The 12,577-nt window shown below is 35.6% G+C and overlaps 1 protein-coding gene across 2 annotated transcripts in view; it reads left to right on the top strand.

The window, feature by feature from the left end:
• The window catches only part of LOC123318072 (TBC1 domain family member 16), a 443,130-nt gene that overhangs the window by 354,335 nt on the left and 76,218 nt on the right, over window positions 1–12,577 (top strand). For both annotated transcript variants that reach the window (XM_044904769.1, XM_044904768.1), the window contains one exon: window positions 2,683–2,885. In XM_044904769.1, coding sequence (XP_044760704.1) covers window positions 2,683–2,885 — 203 coding nt within the window. The remainder of the gene's footprint in view (window positions 1–2,682; window positions 2,886–12,577) is intronic.

Below are 12,577 nucleotides of genomic sequence, written 5' to 3'. Positions count from 1 at the left end.
CGCTTACGCGTCGAAAACGGGGTATATATCATAAGGCAAAAGTGATTCTCCCGGTGTCATTTACCCGCCATATACGTTTGTCCAGTTTATGGTGAAACACCCTGTATATCTGGATTTATCCCTACAGTAAATTAAACTTGTCTCAAAAGTTTCATGACCGTTGTTTTATTAAAATGTGCTGTTAATTTTCTTGATTAATTATATCACCTTGGGCTTCTTTTGTATATACAAAGGACAATAATCTTTTCGTCAATAGTCCATCTTTTACCTTTAACACTCTTTTTTTTAATTTCTGATTTGAGAAACCATAAAATCAGCAGTGAGAGAGGGCATGTGGAAAAAAGTTACGTACCAACTTGGTATCAGAGAGATTTGACATTGCTTTCAAATCATGGCCATGGCGCTTACATAAACTTTTCACCTTTTTCAAGTGATCTTCTCTTTTATGGATTATCCAAATCAATTTTTTCTTCCTTGGAGTACAATCGTGTGAAGACAAATTGTCTATTTTTCTAAATAGAGTTTTTCGTGATTGAGAAGGTGGAGGTGTGTTACCACGTGTTGATCAGGAACTTCGAACTCTGTCTTCCATATGTTCTGCAACAGAAAAAAACCGTCAGATACTGTTATGGACATTAGCATATCAACTCAAAATCATTGAAAATATTTTCAATACCTGATAATACATTTTCTGAAGTTGTAGCTGGAACATCAGTTTGCACCTCTGATAAACTGACAATTGCTTTAGTGTTTTCTGTAACAAAACAGTATTGCTATAAGAAATCTGTTGTATACTCGGAAAGTTTTTTTGAGAAAAGCACTATATAAATACATGTATAATACCTGATGATACAATTTCTGAAGCACAACTAGAAACATCGGTAATTGAGTGAATCCAAGCCATGGGGACTGCATCTTTCTTAAGTTAATAAGTAGCCGGCCACAGACTTCGTTCTTTTCCATCCATTCGTATCGCCGCGATTTGAACCGACGATTCTGATCGCCATCCTGTTTTGCCCACACACTTCGGTAAATCCTCTCAGTTATTTTTCAGTCGTTTTTGGATCTGTACGTCCAGAAGAGGAAATATATTTCAGCAGGGGCGGCCGTGGTTACTGTGTCGGATAAAAATTAAAAAAATTCTGTAAATTTCCTGTACAAATCGATGAAATCCGTAATAAATTGTTTGTTACCTGTCTTCTGATCAATCATTGTTGAAATAACTGAATAAAATGATACAAAAACAGTATGGCAATATGGTCTAGACGCGATATGCTCTCCGCTAATGAAAAATAATAGCCGATTGTGAACGAAATCCCCACACACTGTCGGTTTGGAACGACAACCGATGGACCGTCGTTCCAAAAATCAGGCTCGGACAGAAATTTGAACCGACGATTCGGAACGACGGTTCCAATCGCGGCGATTCGAACGCATGGAAAAGAATGAAGTCTGTGGGCGGCATTAGATTCAGATGTGAAATGAATATTACAAATCTTCTTGTTTCTGAGAGAATAACCAGAGTATTTGAATACCAATTTTTCTATCCAGATTGTGCACTTGGAAATTTTTAAATATTCAACAAAAATCAAGAGATAGAAGGCGAGTGATGCATACTTAAAGAACTAAAGAAACTGAATTGCATAATATTATTTTTTTGAAAGAGCAATAATTGATTAGTACTATATACAGACAATTGAAGAAACAAATATTCTTACCTCTCTAGATTATTAGGGAAACAATGAAGTTTCGCAACTTCCATTTCTCTCACTCCACAAATAAAACACGCCATAGTAGCCATAATTTCGCAAATTTTCAAGGTATGCACAACAACTTTTGGCACTCTTCACCTTTGGGAAGAAAAGACATTCAACAAGTCAACCAGGTAAGGCAGGTTTTCCGAAAACGTCTATTGCCCAGGACCTTTTCTTTTTTTTTTCTTTAATTATTTAATAAGAGTCTCCAGCAGCTGAACGTGGCGCCATCTGAGGCAAAGTTTAGGTTGATGCTCAACAAGGACAGACTTATACAACTTCAACAGAATAGAGAGAGATGACATATCATTCTTAACATCGGACTAATTTTAGGATCTAGTTGACAGTCTCGTTGGTTGTCCCTGATCAACTAAAAACTAGTGATATCGAGTTCCCACGATTTTTCGTATTGGAGTAATTACTTCAGAGATTAGTTAAATGCAAAATGAGGTTCACCTGACAGTATCTACTAAACGAAATTTTCCATTTCTCATGCTCAGCTATGTGTATGTAGAAAAGCATTAATTCTGAGATGTTAATAAGTCGCACGTGAAACTTTATTCCATGATGATGACTTGTGGGTATGTCTGATACTTATAGATATAATTGAACATTGTTAAGGAAAACTATAGAAGCAATATTATTCACGGAAATATTCCGCTTGAAACTGAAAATAAAGAACAAAGTTATAATGTTAAGAGTATTCGATTGACTTTTGAGTGAACTTTATGAATTATTTAGTTACAGTTGGAGTAGAATTCGAAGATGCGTAAACAAATTCTAGGTAAAGGTTGGCGTTTATTGTATCTTTATCATTACTTTGTGAAATTGTTACTTTTGATAAAGCGACTTTTGAATAGCATAGTGTATTTATAATATCGTCTATACCCACCTATCAAATTTCTGTACAATTCTTTTTTTGCTTCAGGAATATGCAGAAATAACGAGAAGAAGAATGGAACTTAGCGGAAATCATTTGAAGTATTTCAGACGTAATATACAGAGCATCGTCGAAAAAGATGTTGTTCGAACAGATAGGGGAAATCCTTTTTTCGCTGGTGACGAAAATCCAAACTTGGAGATCATGAAAAATATTTTATTGAATTATTCGGTTTTCAATCCTGGACTAGGGTGAGTAACCTAGAAATAAGCCAATCGAAAACCTAACGGCTGTTTTCATTTAACACGACGAATAAGTTGCGTCGTGTCCGTTACTGAACGTATGAAAACAATCTGATTTCGTTTCTATGATCAAATCAGGATTGTTAACCGGTTTCGATCAATATCAGCAAAATCCAATCAAGAAATGTAAATATTCCACTTATCCAACATGATCAGATATCATTTTTTTTTTCTAAATTGAAGCCAACTACCAAATCAATGATATTTGCCGCTATTTATGAGATCTGCTCATTGCATTCAGTTGATTTTTTCCATCTAAATTATTATCTCTTGCAATATTGAATCCATCGATAAATTGGGTTTGTGATGTAGAAAGAACAAATATGAAATCTTTAAGCTGTAGAAGAATGTATAATGTATTCTGAATATCCATTTCACTCTTATCTGATGTTCTAATGAGTTAACGACTTACAGTCGACTGAACTTCTTATGCATCACGATCGATACCTACTTTATTCTCTCTGGTTTTTTTTTTTTTTGAAAGCTTTAAAGATCAATGTGAAATCTGTGAGACTCATAAAAAAAAATGAGGCTCAGGACATGAAATTTTTTTCACTACACTTGGCAGTTTCTGGTCGGTGTTCAGGCTGTGACAACTTGTGAAAAAGGCCTTGAATCTTGAAACGTAGATACAAGGAATGGAAAATAAACATTTGTTGCTGTCCAAAGACTGAAATAAGATAGTTGCTTAGTGTCGCCAATCACAATCGAGATAATAATAATAAAGGGCTCCAACAGAGCTTAATCCTTTTGATATCTGAGATATCTGGGATAAGTCAATAGATCATAGGGTCGGAGTAGCTGCAATGTTATTTATTTATAAAATTGTGAATGGTATTGTTGACTGTCCGGAACTGCTGCTAACCTAGCAGTGGTATTGTACATATTCTACTGTGGAGCGGGAAGAATTAATGCCAGTTTGAGATCGCCAATCACCTTTATGTGCGAATTGTTCAACTCCATTGCTAACAGCAAGGGCGGCTCGTCAGAGGAGTCAAGGGAGGCTAAGCCTCCTTATAAAGCTTAGAGCTAAAATACATTCACTTCGGGCATGTCCTCATTCTCAGAAAGTAATTTCTATATAAATTTTCCGAACACCTGAACTAGATATTCAGATGAAAATTAGTTCATTTTTCGGTCCTCCGCTCATAAAAATCCAGCATAACAATCATACAATCAACATCCACCGGCCGCGTACGCGTCCGCCGCGTCGAATGTGAATATTTCCTAGGACTGCCTATTCGGACGGAGGCTGTTGGGCCTGCTGCTTCCGTTGATAACTCACGCATACGTTCTCTAGACTCACATACTAGCCGAACAAGAATTCAGCTGACTTACTGTACCATATTCGCCCGTTAAATGTACCAGAGGAGGCACAGCGCACAGCTCCCCTGTTCTCCATCGATTCTTCCATGCCGTCTTCGACTATATTCGCTTGATCTCCGGCGGTAGGGGCGTTGTCCGGCGGTATTTTGATGATTTCAATTTTCAATTTGAATGTAACGACTTCGTGGAGAACTGGAACTTCGGGAAATTTGTGATATATTCTTGTTAAGATAGGTTGTTTTGTTAGGGCGTTAGGGGTAAGTACTGATACGGATCAAAAAATAAAATGGATTGAATATTGGTAATTAACTGTACAGGGTGGGCAAATTTCGATGTTTTAGCACTACAGCTGTTGAACTAGAGGAGATAGACAAAATCTGATACCCCATTCTCGTTCTCTTTTTCTGAGAAACTAACAAGAGTAGTAGTCATTTTTGGCCACCATCTTTTGTTTTCGAGTTATAAGCGAAAATTGGAAAAATGGCGATTTCGAAATAAATTTATATCTCCGCTAATACTGATGATAGAGCTCTGAAATTAAAACATTTTACAGGCACTTTTTTAAATAGAATCCAGTGGCGTGCTTGCTTTTTTAGCAGGATATCTAATTACGAAGCTCTGACCCAAAGTTATGTTTTTTTAAATGGGAACACTAGATTTCTGTGCAATTTTTCGAAAGCTTAATTTTTACTGATTTCAAAAATATATAACATCATATGGTTTGCATCAATATAAATAATCAAATGGTCAAAAACCTTTTTTTTCAATATTTCTATGGTTTCAACTTTTGATGAGCACAGAAAAATGTAGCATCTCATTATTATCACAGTCTCCTTCTATTAGTCCTTTCATTTCTATGCTTCTTACTCAATTTCTCCAAGATTCAAATTTTGTGAAAATTGGTAAAAAGCATAGAAAGAATGACATTGCCGGAAGGAGACTGCTCTTATTATAGGAAGCTCTATTTTTCTGTGCTCGTCAAAAGTTGAAACCATAGAAATATTGAGAAAATAGGTTTTTGACCATTTTCTATTATTTATATTGATACAAACCATATGATGTTATATATTTTTGAAATCAGTAAAAATTAAGCTTTCAAAAAATTGCACAAAAATCTAGTGTTCCCATTTAAAAAAACATAACTTTGGGTCATAGCTTCGTAATTAAAAATCCTGCTGAAAAGGCAAGCACGCCACTGGATTCTACTTAAAAAAAGTGCCTGTATAATGTTTTTGTTGAAGTACGAACTGCTGGCCAAAGTTGATTTGGGACCAGTCCACTTCTATAAAGCAACCTGCTGACAACTAATATTATGTTCGGCCTAATGCGCAAGCGCAACTAAGTTAGGTACACGTGCTATTAATGGTGCAGAAGCCACACAGATTACGTAATCTGTGAGAAGCCAGTTCTGTCGGGAATGCGAATAGATAAAGGCTACTCTCACTATTAATAGTTTCAAGCGACCATCGGCCATTTTGTGTAATTCACCAGTGTGTTAAATATATCTTTAAATAAACTTTGTTAAAAACCGTTTCATCAGTTTTAAGAGTATCCACCCTCACATGGTAGCAGCGCCTGTGTGTATGTGCGTGCGTATTAATTAACAAACAGAAGACTAGAAGACCACGTGTTAAACAGAAGACTAGAAGACCACGTGTTAAACAGAAGACTAGACGACCACGTGTTCAACAACAAGCATGTTCAATCAAGAAGAGATGATCGAGATGGACCAATCCGATGCAAGCGAAAGGTCAACGATGGGAGTACCAGAAAATATTTTTGCAATGCTCACGAACACCAATTTCGTGAAGATGTTGGCAGAGCAAATAAACAACTTGAATCCTCCGGCAACCTCATCAGGAAGCACAATAACGGAACCATCTGTGGAGAAGGTCAATATACCAACCTTCATAATACCTCAATTTGAGACCAGCGACAAGCTGAGGGGTCATTCCATTTTCCGTTCATGGAAACAAAGAGTCGAACGTGACATTAGGGCCCTAGGAAGATCCCAATTTTTACTGCACAACATGGGTGGACCAGAATGTAGCATGAGCGTAGAAGAGAAAAACATGTACAACGCTCAAGTGCTACATACTTGGAAGCATCGTTGTAGCACGCTCCCAGAGCTGTAATAGAAAGCGAAGAATCGGCAGCTGAAGCCTTCAAGAAACTTATCCAAATGTTCGGCAAAAATGATGTTCAAAAAATGGTGGAAGTTTTGGACAATTTTGGAAAAATCACATTTTGCCCGAAGATGAACCCGGTGAACTTCGTATCACAATTCGAAAAAGGAGTTCAAGAATTCAAGGAACTGGGCTTTCCGTTGGACCCGAAGATCATAGTGGGATATTTTCTACATAAAATCAAGGATGCTAATGGTTTCTTGGCGTTTTTCACCACAATGGCTACACTACCAGAGGAAACGAGGACGTACGAGTTCGTAAAGAATGCCTTTCTGGAGGTGGCGAATAGCCAATATTTCAAGGAAGCAGAAAACAGTATGTATAAGAATGGAAAACAAGCCGATCTGCAAAATATAAGAATTTTCGGTTCACAGGCAGAAGTTAGAAATGAAAATGTTCCAAAAGGTAAAAAGTTGAATGCAAGATCTAGCACAATGTATTTAATAGGATATACCGATACTGGCTATTTGTTGTATGATCCTAAAACCTGTAAGACTATTACATCTTGCAATGTTCTAATAAATGAAGAGTTGACCTACAAGTCATATGAATCAAAGTTATCAGTCCCAAGTGATGAATTAACAGTTTCGTCTGAATCTGTTGAGTCCAGTGAGAACGTTTCTGTTACGCCCTCTGTAGGCAATTCTGTTGCGTCCACTACGGACATATCTGTTGTGCCACCTACTGGCAATTCTGTTGTATCAATTGCAAACAATCCTGTTGAAATGAAATCAGTTGAACAAAACTCTGATTCTGTAAGAACTACAAGTCCAGTACAGAGTAGCTCCAACAATTCTGTTGATAAAATAAGTGCTACAAATATGTTAGAAAATGTTTCAGTTAGCTCTCAGATAAATAATGAGATAGAATATGAAGAAATATCCCAGCTAGATGATTTTGATGGCAATGAAACCAGTGGACTTGATATGCCGCAAATTTCAGTTAATGCCACAATTTTGAATCCATTTGGTTTTGTATATGATACAAAAATCTATCAGACAAGTAAAACACCTCAAACATATCTGGAAGCAATGACATGTTCAGAAAGTAGTAAATGGATTACTGCCATTCAGTCCGAACTTGAAGCTATAAACCAACATGAAGTTTGGGAAATTGTGGAAAGAAAACAAGGTATGAAAAGTATTCCGTTGAAATGGGTATTTACAGTTAAGGACAATGGTGTGTGTAAGGCTCGTTTAGTTGTTGTAGGATGCAAGGATACTGAAAAGTATACTCCTGAGGAAACTGCGTCTCCTACACCAGCTCTATCAGTTGTTAAATTATTATTTGTATTGTCAGTTTCTAGGAATTGGCATGTTGAACAATTGGATGTCAAAACAGCATTTCTTCATGGTGAAATTGATCGACCAAAATATGTAAGTGTTCCTGAAGGAATCAATCTTGATAAATCAAAGGTAATATTGAAGTTACGAAAAGCTCTTTATGGATTATCTATAGCACCGAAATGTTGGTTTATGACACTTGATAATTTTCTGAAGGATTCTGGTTTTGAATCAAATTTACGAGAACCATGTTTATATAAGAAAAAGGAAGATAGTAATATCATTTTGATTTTAGTATATGTTGATGATCTATTAATTACAGGTAGTTGTAGAAACCTTATTCAGGAAAATGTGAATATGTTAAAGTCACGTTTTAAGGTAAAACAATTCGGCTTTCCTACAAAATTTCTTGGTTTGGAAATCACTAGATCAGAAAATCAGTTGTTTCTTCATCAAACACAGTTTGTTAATGAAATGTTGAAAGAATTTCGAATGGAAAACTCAAATTCAGTTGACACTCCTTTAGTTCCTCAAGGAAATCATAAAGTTCCGGAAGTAACGAATGAAGCAGATCTTCCGTATAAGAAAGCTATAGGTTCCCTGCTGTATTTAAGTATGTTCACAAGACCTGATATATCCTTTGCCGTAGGTTATTTGGCTAGATTTCAAGCTAATCCACAGCAGTATCATTGGACATTAGTTAAAAGAGTTTTCAGATATTTGAAAGGTACAAGTCAGTTAGGTCTAAAATTCACAGTAGGATCTTCAATTTTGTCATGTTATTGTGATGCAGATTTTTCAGGTGATAAGTGTGGTCAAAAGTCGACCACAGGCTTTGTGATTTTTGCATTTGGTAATCCTGTTGTATGGTGCTCAAAACTTCAATCAACAATAGCACAAAGTTCAGCAGAAGCGGAATTTATTGCACTTACTCATGCTACTAATGAAATTCTATTATTAGCACAATTATTAGAAGAGACTGTGGGTCTCAGAGCATTTCCAGTTAATATATATGAAGACAATGAAGCAGCAAGACGTAACTGTCTGGCTAGCACAAGTAAAAGCCGCTTGAAGTATGTGGAACGTAAATATTTATTGATTCGTCAACACGTAAGAGATAAGAAAATTAATATTGTGAAGATTAATACCAATGATCAGATTGCTGACATCCTAACAAAACCATTGAATGCAGCAAAGCTCACTAAGTTTCGTGATCACCTTGTATTCTATGAGGTTTGATTTGCATGAAAATATCCAATCCAAGCATAAGATGATAACCAAGTAATAAGTCATAATGATTCAATATTATAGAAAGAAAATGAGAAAAGTCAACGACAAACTCAAAACATGCTCTGTTTGATCAAACATTTCATAAGTAATATTAATTCTTTTCTTTTCAGTCATTATGTATACCTTATCTGAGTAGTGTTATAAATGATCTTCGATCTCAAACATACTCTGATAGTGAATTCTGTTGTTTATCTTAGTATCTTGACAGGATCTTCGATCCCTTAGGTACTTTGGTAATATGTCTGTTGAGTGTTTTATCTGTATATTGTGGAAAGGTTCTTCGTTCCTGGAAACATAATCTGATAATACTCAAAATTTGTTGTATATTTGTTCGAGTTATATTGGAAGGGTCTTTGGTCCCTGGAGATATACTTTGATGAATATACATGTTGAAGTGTTCATTTGAGTCATGTAAGAAGGGTCTCCGGTCCCTGGATACATACTCTTACGAATACTAGTGTCTTGATTTGGAAGGGTCTCCGGTCCCTGGAAATGATAGATGCGAAATCCAAAATTCTGACCACATGTGTGTTATGAATTAATTAATCATGTTAGTCTGATATGATGGAACATACTATGTATGTGATCAGTCGTGTCATTTATATGTTGATCTACTATGTGATATGTATGCATTATGGCATATGTATCTGTTGATCAGTTTCAGTTGATATGATGGTATAATATCACTTGTGGGAAGGGTCTCCGGTCCCTGGACACAATGTATTGATACCATACCAAATATTAAGGACAGTTGGTTCGCTATAAGGAACCCTATTCCATTGCCTCACAGCAACAGCTCTGTATGGTTCCACTGACAATCCTGTTGTAGGTTTAAGGCTTGATTTATATAAATTCTAATAAAATACTATCTACTATTGTATACTTTATATATATTCTATATTTCTTAGTTTATAGAAGTCAGTTAAATGGAACTTTCAGTTTTCTGTTGATTAGTTGTCAAGTCCTCAGTTTGGGAGGGGGTGTTGAAGTAAGAACTGCTGGCCAAAGTTGATTTGGGACCAGTCCACTTCTATAAAGCAACCTGCTGACAACTAATATTATGTTCGGCCTAATGCGCAAGCGCAACTAAGTTAGGTACACGTGCTATTAATGGTGCAGAAGCCACACAGATTACGTAATCTGTGAGAAGCCAGTTCTGTCGGGAATGCGAATAGATAAAGGCTACTTTCACTATTAATAGTTTCAAGCGACCATCCGCCATTTTGTGTAATTCACCAGTGTGTTAAATATATCTTTAAATAAACTTTGTTAAAAACCGTTTCATCAGTTTTAAGAGTATCCACCCTCACAGTTTTAATTTCAAAGCTCTATCATCAGTATTAGCGGAGATATAAATTTATTTCGAAATCGCCATTTTTCCAATTTTCGCTTATAACTCGAAAACAAAAGAAGGTGGCCAAAAATGACTACTACTCTTGTTAGTTTCTCAGAAAAAGAGAACGAGAATGGGGTATCAGATTTTGTCTATCTCCTCTGGTTCAAAAGCTGTAGTGCTAAAACATCGAAATTTGCCCACCCTGTACACGTGGTTAAAACCTTTACAAGACCTCCACCAAATTTAATTACACTTAAGTCTACCGAAAATCGTCAGAATAGAGGTTTCAGTGTTGTTTGGTACGATAAATGTGATTGGTTAATTGGATCGATCAAACGGGAAAAATTATTGTGCTGGCCATATTTACTATTTTCTCATCAAACAGAATATACTTTATGGTTCAAAACGGGGTTTTCAGATTTGAAAAATATACCGCGTTCTATCGAAAGGCATAACAAGTAAAGGAGCATATAGCATCCTCTTGCATTGAAAATTAGTCTTAGAACTAGCAACTTTTCATTATATTGAAGAAGTATACTTTATTGACTGATAAGAGTTTGTTCCAACACTCTTCGAAAACTATTAGCCTCCTCAGCTCTCATGACCACGAGCCGCCACTGGCTAACAGATGCGATATTTTTCATGATTCTCCCTGCTGTATAGTGTCAGCATTTTCAGAAGTCATGGGCAGGGTTTGATCATTATTACTACTTCTTTTGTTATTATTTCCATTGACCATATTCGAAGAGTAATTTTGAGGGTCTTTTTTTAATGAGTTGGAAATGTTTGAATTGCAAATTGGTTTCCTGTACTTGAATTGTATTTTCCTGTAATTGGGACATTGTTTCTGTTGGAAAATAAAGGCTTATGTTTATTATTATAAGTGAATGTTCCTCTGGGAGGAGTGTGAAAGCCGAAAGGCTGAAATCATAAGCTGCTTCATTTCAGATGATTTTGTATAATACAAATTACAAATCAAACAGTGTCAATATATTAAATTATTATATCTACAAAACATCATCTAGTTTGTAAGGCTCAATTTGCAACTAATATTTATGTGCAGTCTTTTTCTTTTTGTATATTGGCTAGTAAGGAATTAAAAAATTTCAAACATCTATATTCAACTTGTTTTTGGGACTTTAGGATATATATAGTTTTCTTATGTTTTGATTTAGTTTTTGTGGGTTGTAATGTTCAGAGAAGAGTTCTTTGTTTTTATGCAGGAATAAAAGATTCTTGGGCATATATAGCATAGATACGAGGGTAGTTAAAATATGATCGAGACAAATGCTCTGACACGTTTATTCACTATTCAAAAACTTTATTGCGAAATCATTCAAATAAACGATGAACATTATCGGTCCAGCTATTTCTCCTTGAGGAATGTCCATTTCAATTTTTTGTTTACTTGATCTAAATGTTTCTCCTTTGATTTGAATTTCAGTAATTTGTAACCGATTCTCTTTAATTTTACCAGAAGGTAATCTGAACACAGTCGTAGGTTTTTAATAGATCTAGGGAAAGTCCAAAGTTTAAATCACTATCTTCAAGAGCAATTAATATTTTTTTGAGGAATTGATACACAGCAGTCTGGATGGATTTACTCTTAATATAACCATGTTGAATTTTGGAGATGATATTGTTTTCCAATAAGAGTTCCATAAATTGATCACAAAATATCATTTCAAATATTTTGGAGAATGTTGATAAGATGCTAATTGGTCGATAGCTGTCAAAGTCAGATAATTGACTAATACATCACTGTCACATGAATTTTGAATACGAAAGTTAGGACGTAGGACAGAAAAGCAGTGAGAGACAGTGTGTACCACAAAAAATATGTTCGTACCACTGCTATGGACATCACATGTATGCCTTGAATCTAGACAATTTTCGTATGATTTGGCTGGCGTCATCTTTTCCTTTGAATTCGAAGGAGCTTTGCAGTGGCTTCAAACAAGCGAACAACTTTTTTATTTCGTCAGGCATGGTGTCATGAGAGGTGTTTCTGATGCGAGATCAAAGTATCAAAAGTTCAGTTGCTATAGATATTATTTAAAAATAAAAGAATGATGACAAGATATTTTTCTAGAGGAAAAAAATTGTAGGGCTACAAAAGTATAAACGTTCTGCTTTCAAGTAGGAATAATGGATAGGTCTAAGAATGCAAGAACAATTCACCGAAAAATCTTCACAAAGAATAATATTGAAAGCTGGATT

Source organism: Coccinella septempunctata, chromosome 7, assembly GCF_907165205.1.
Source record: "Coccinella septempunctata chromosome 7, icCocSept1.1, whole genome shotgun sequence".
In the NCBI taxonomy this organism is placed as follows: Eukaryota; Metazoa; Arthropoda; class Insecta; order Coleoptera; family Coccinellidae; genus Coccinella; species Coccinella septempunctata.
Note: the sequence above shows the minus strand (reverse complement) of the source record. Positions and strands in the feature narration are given on the sequence as shown.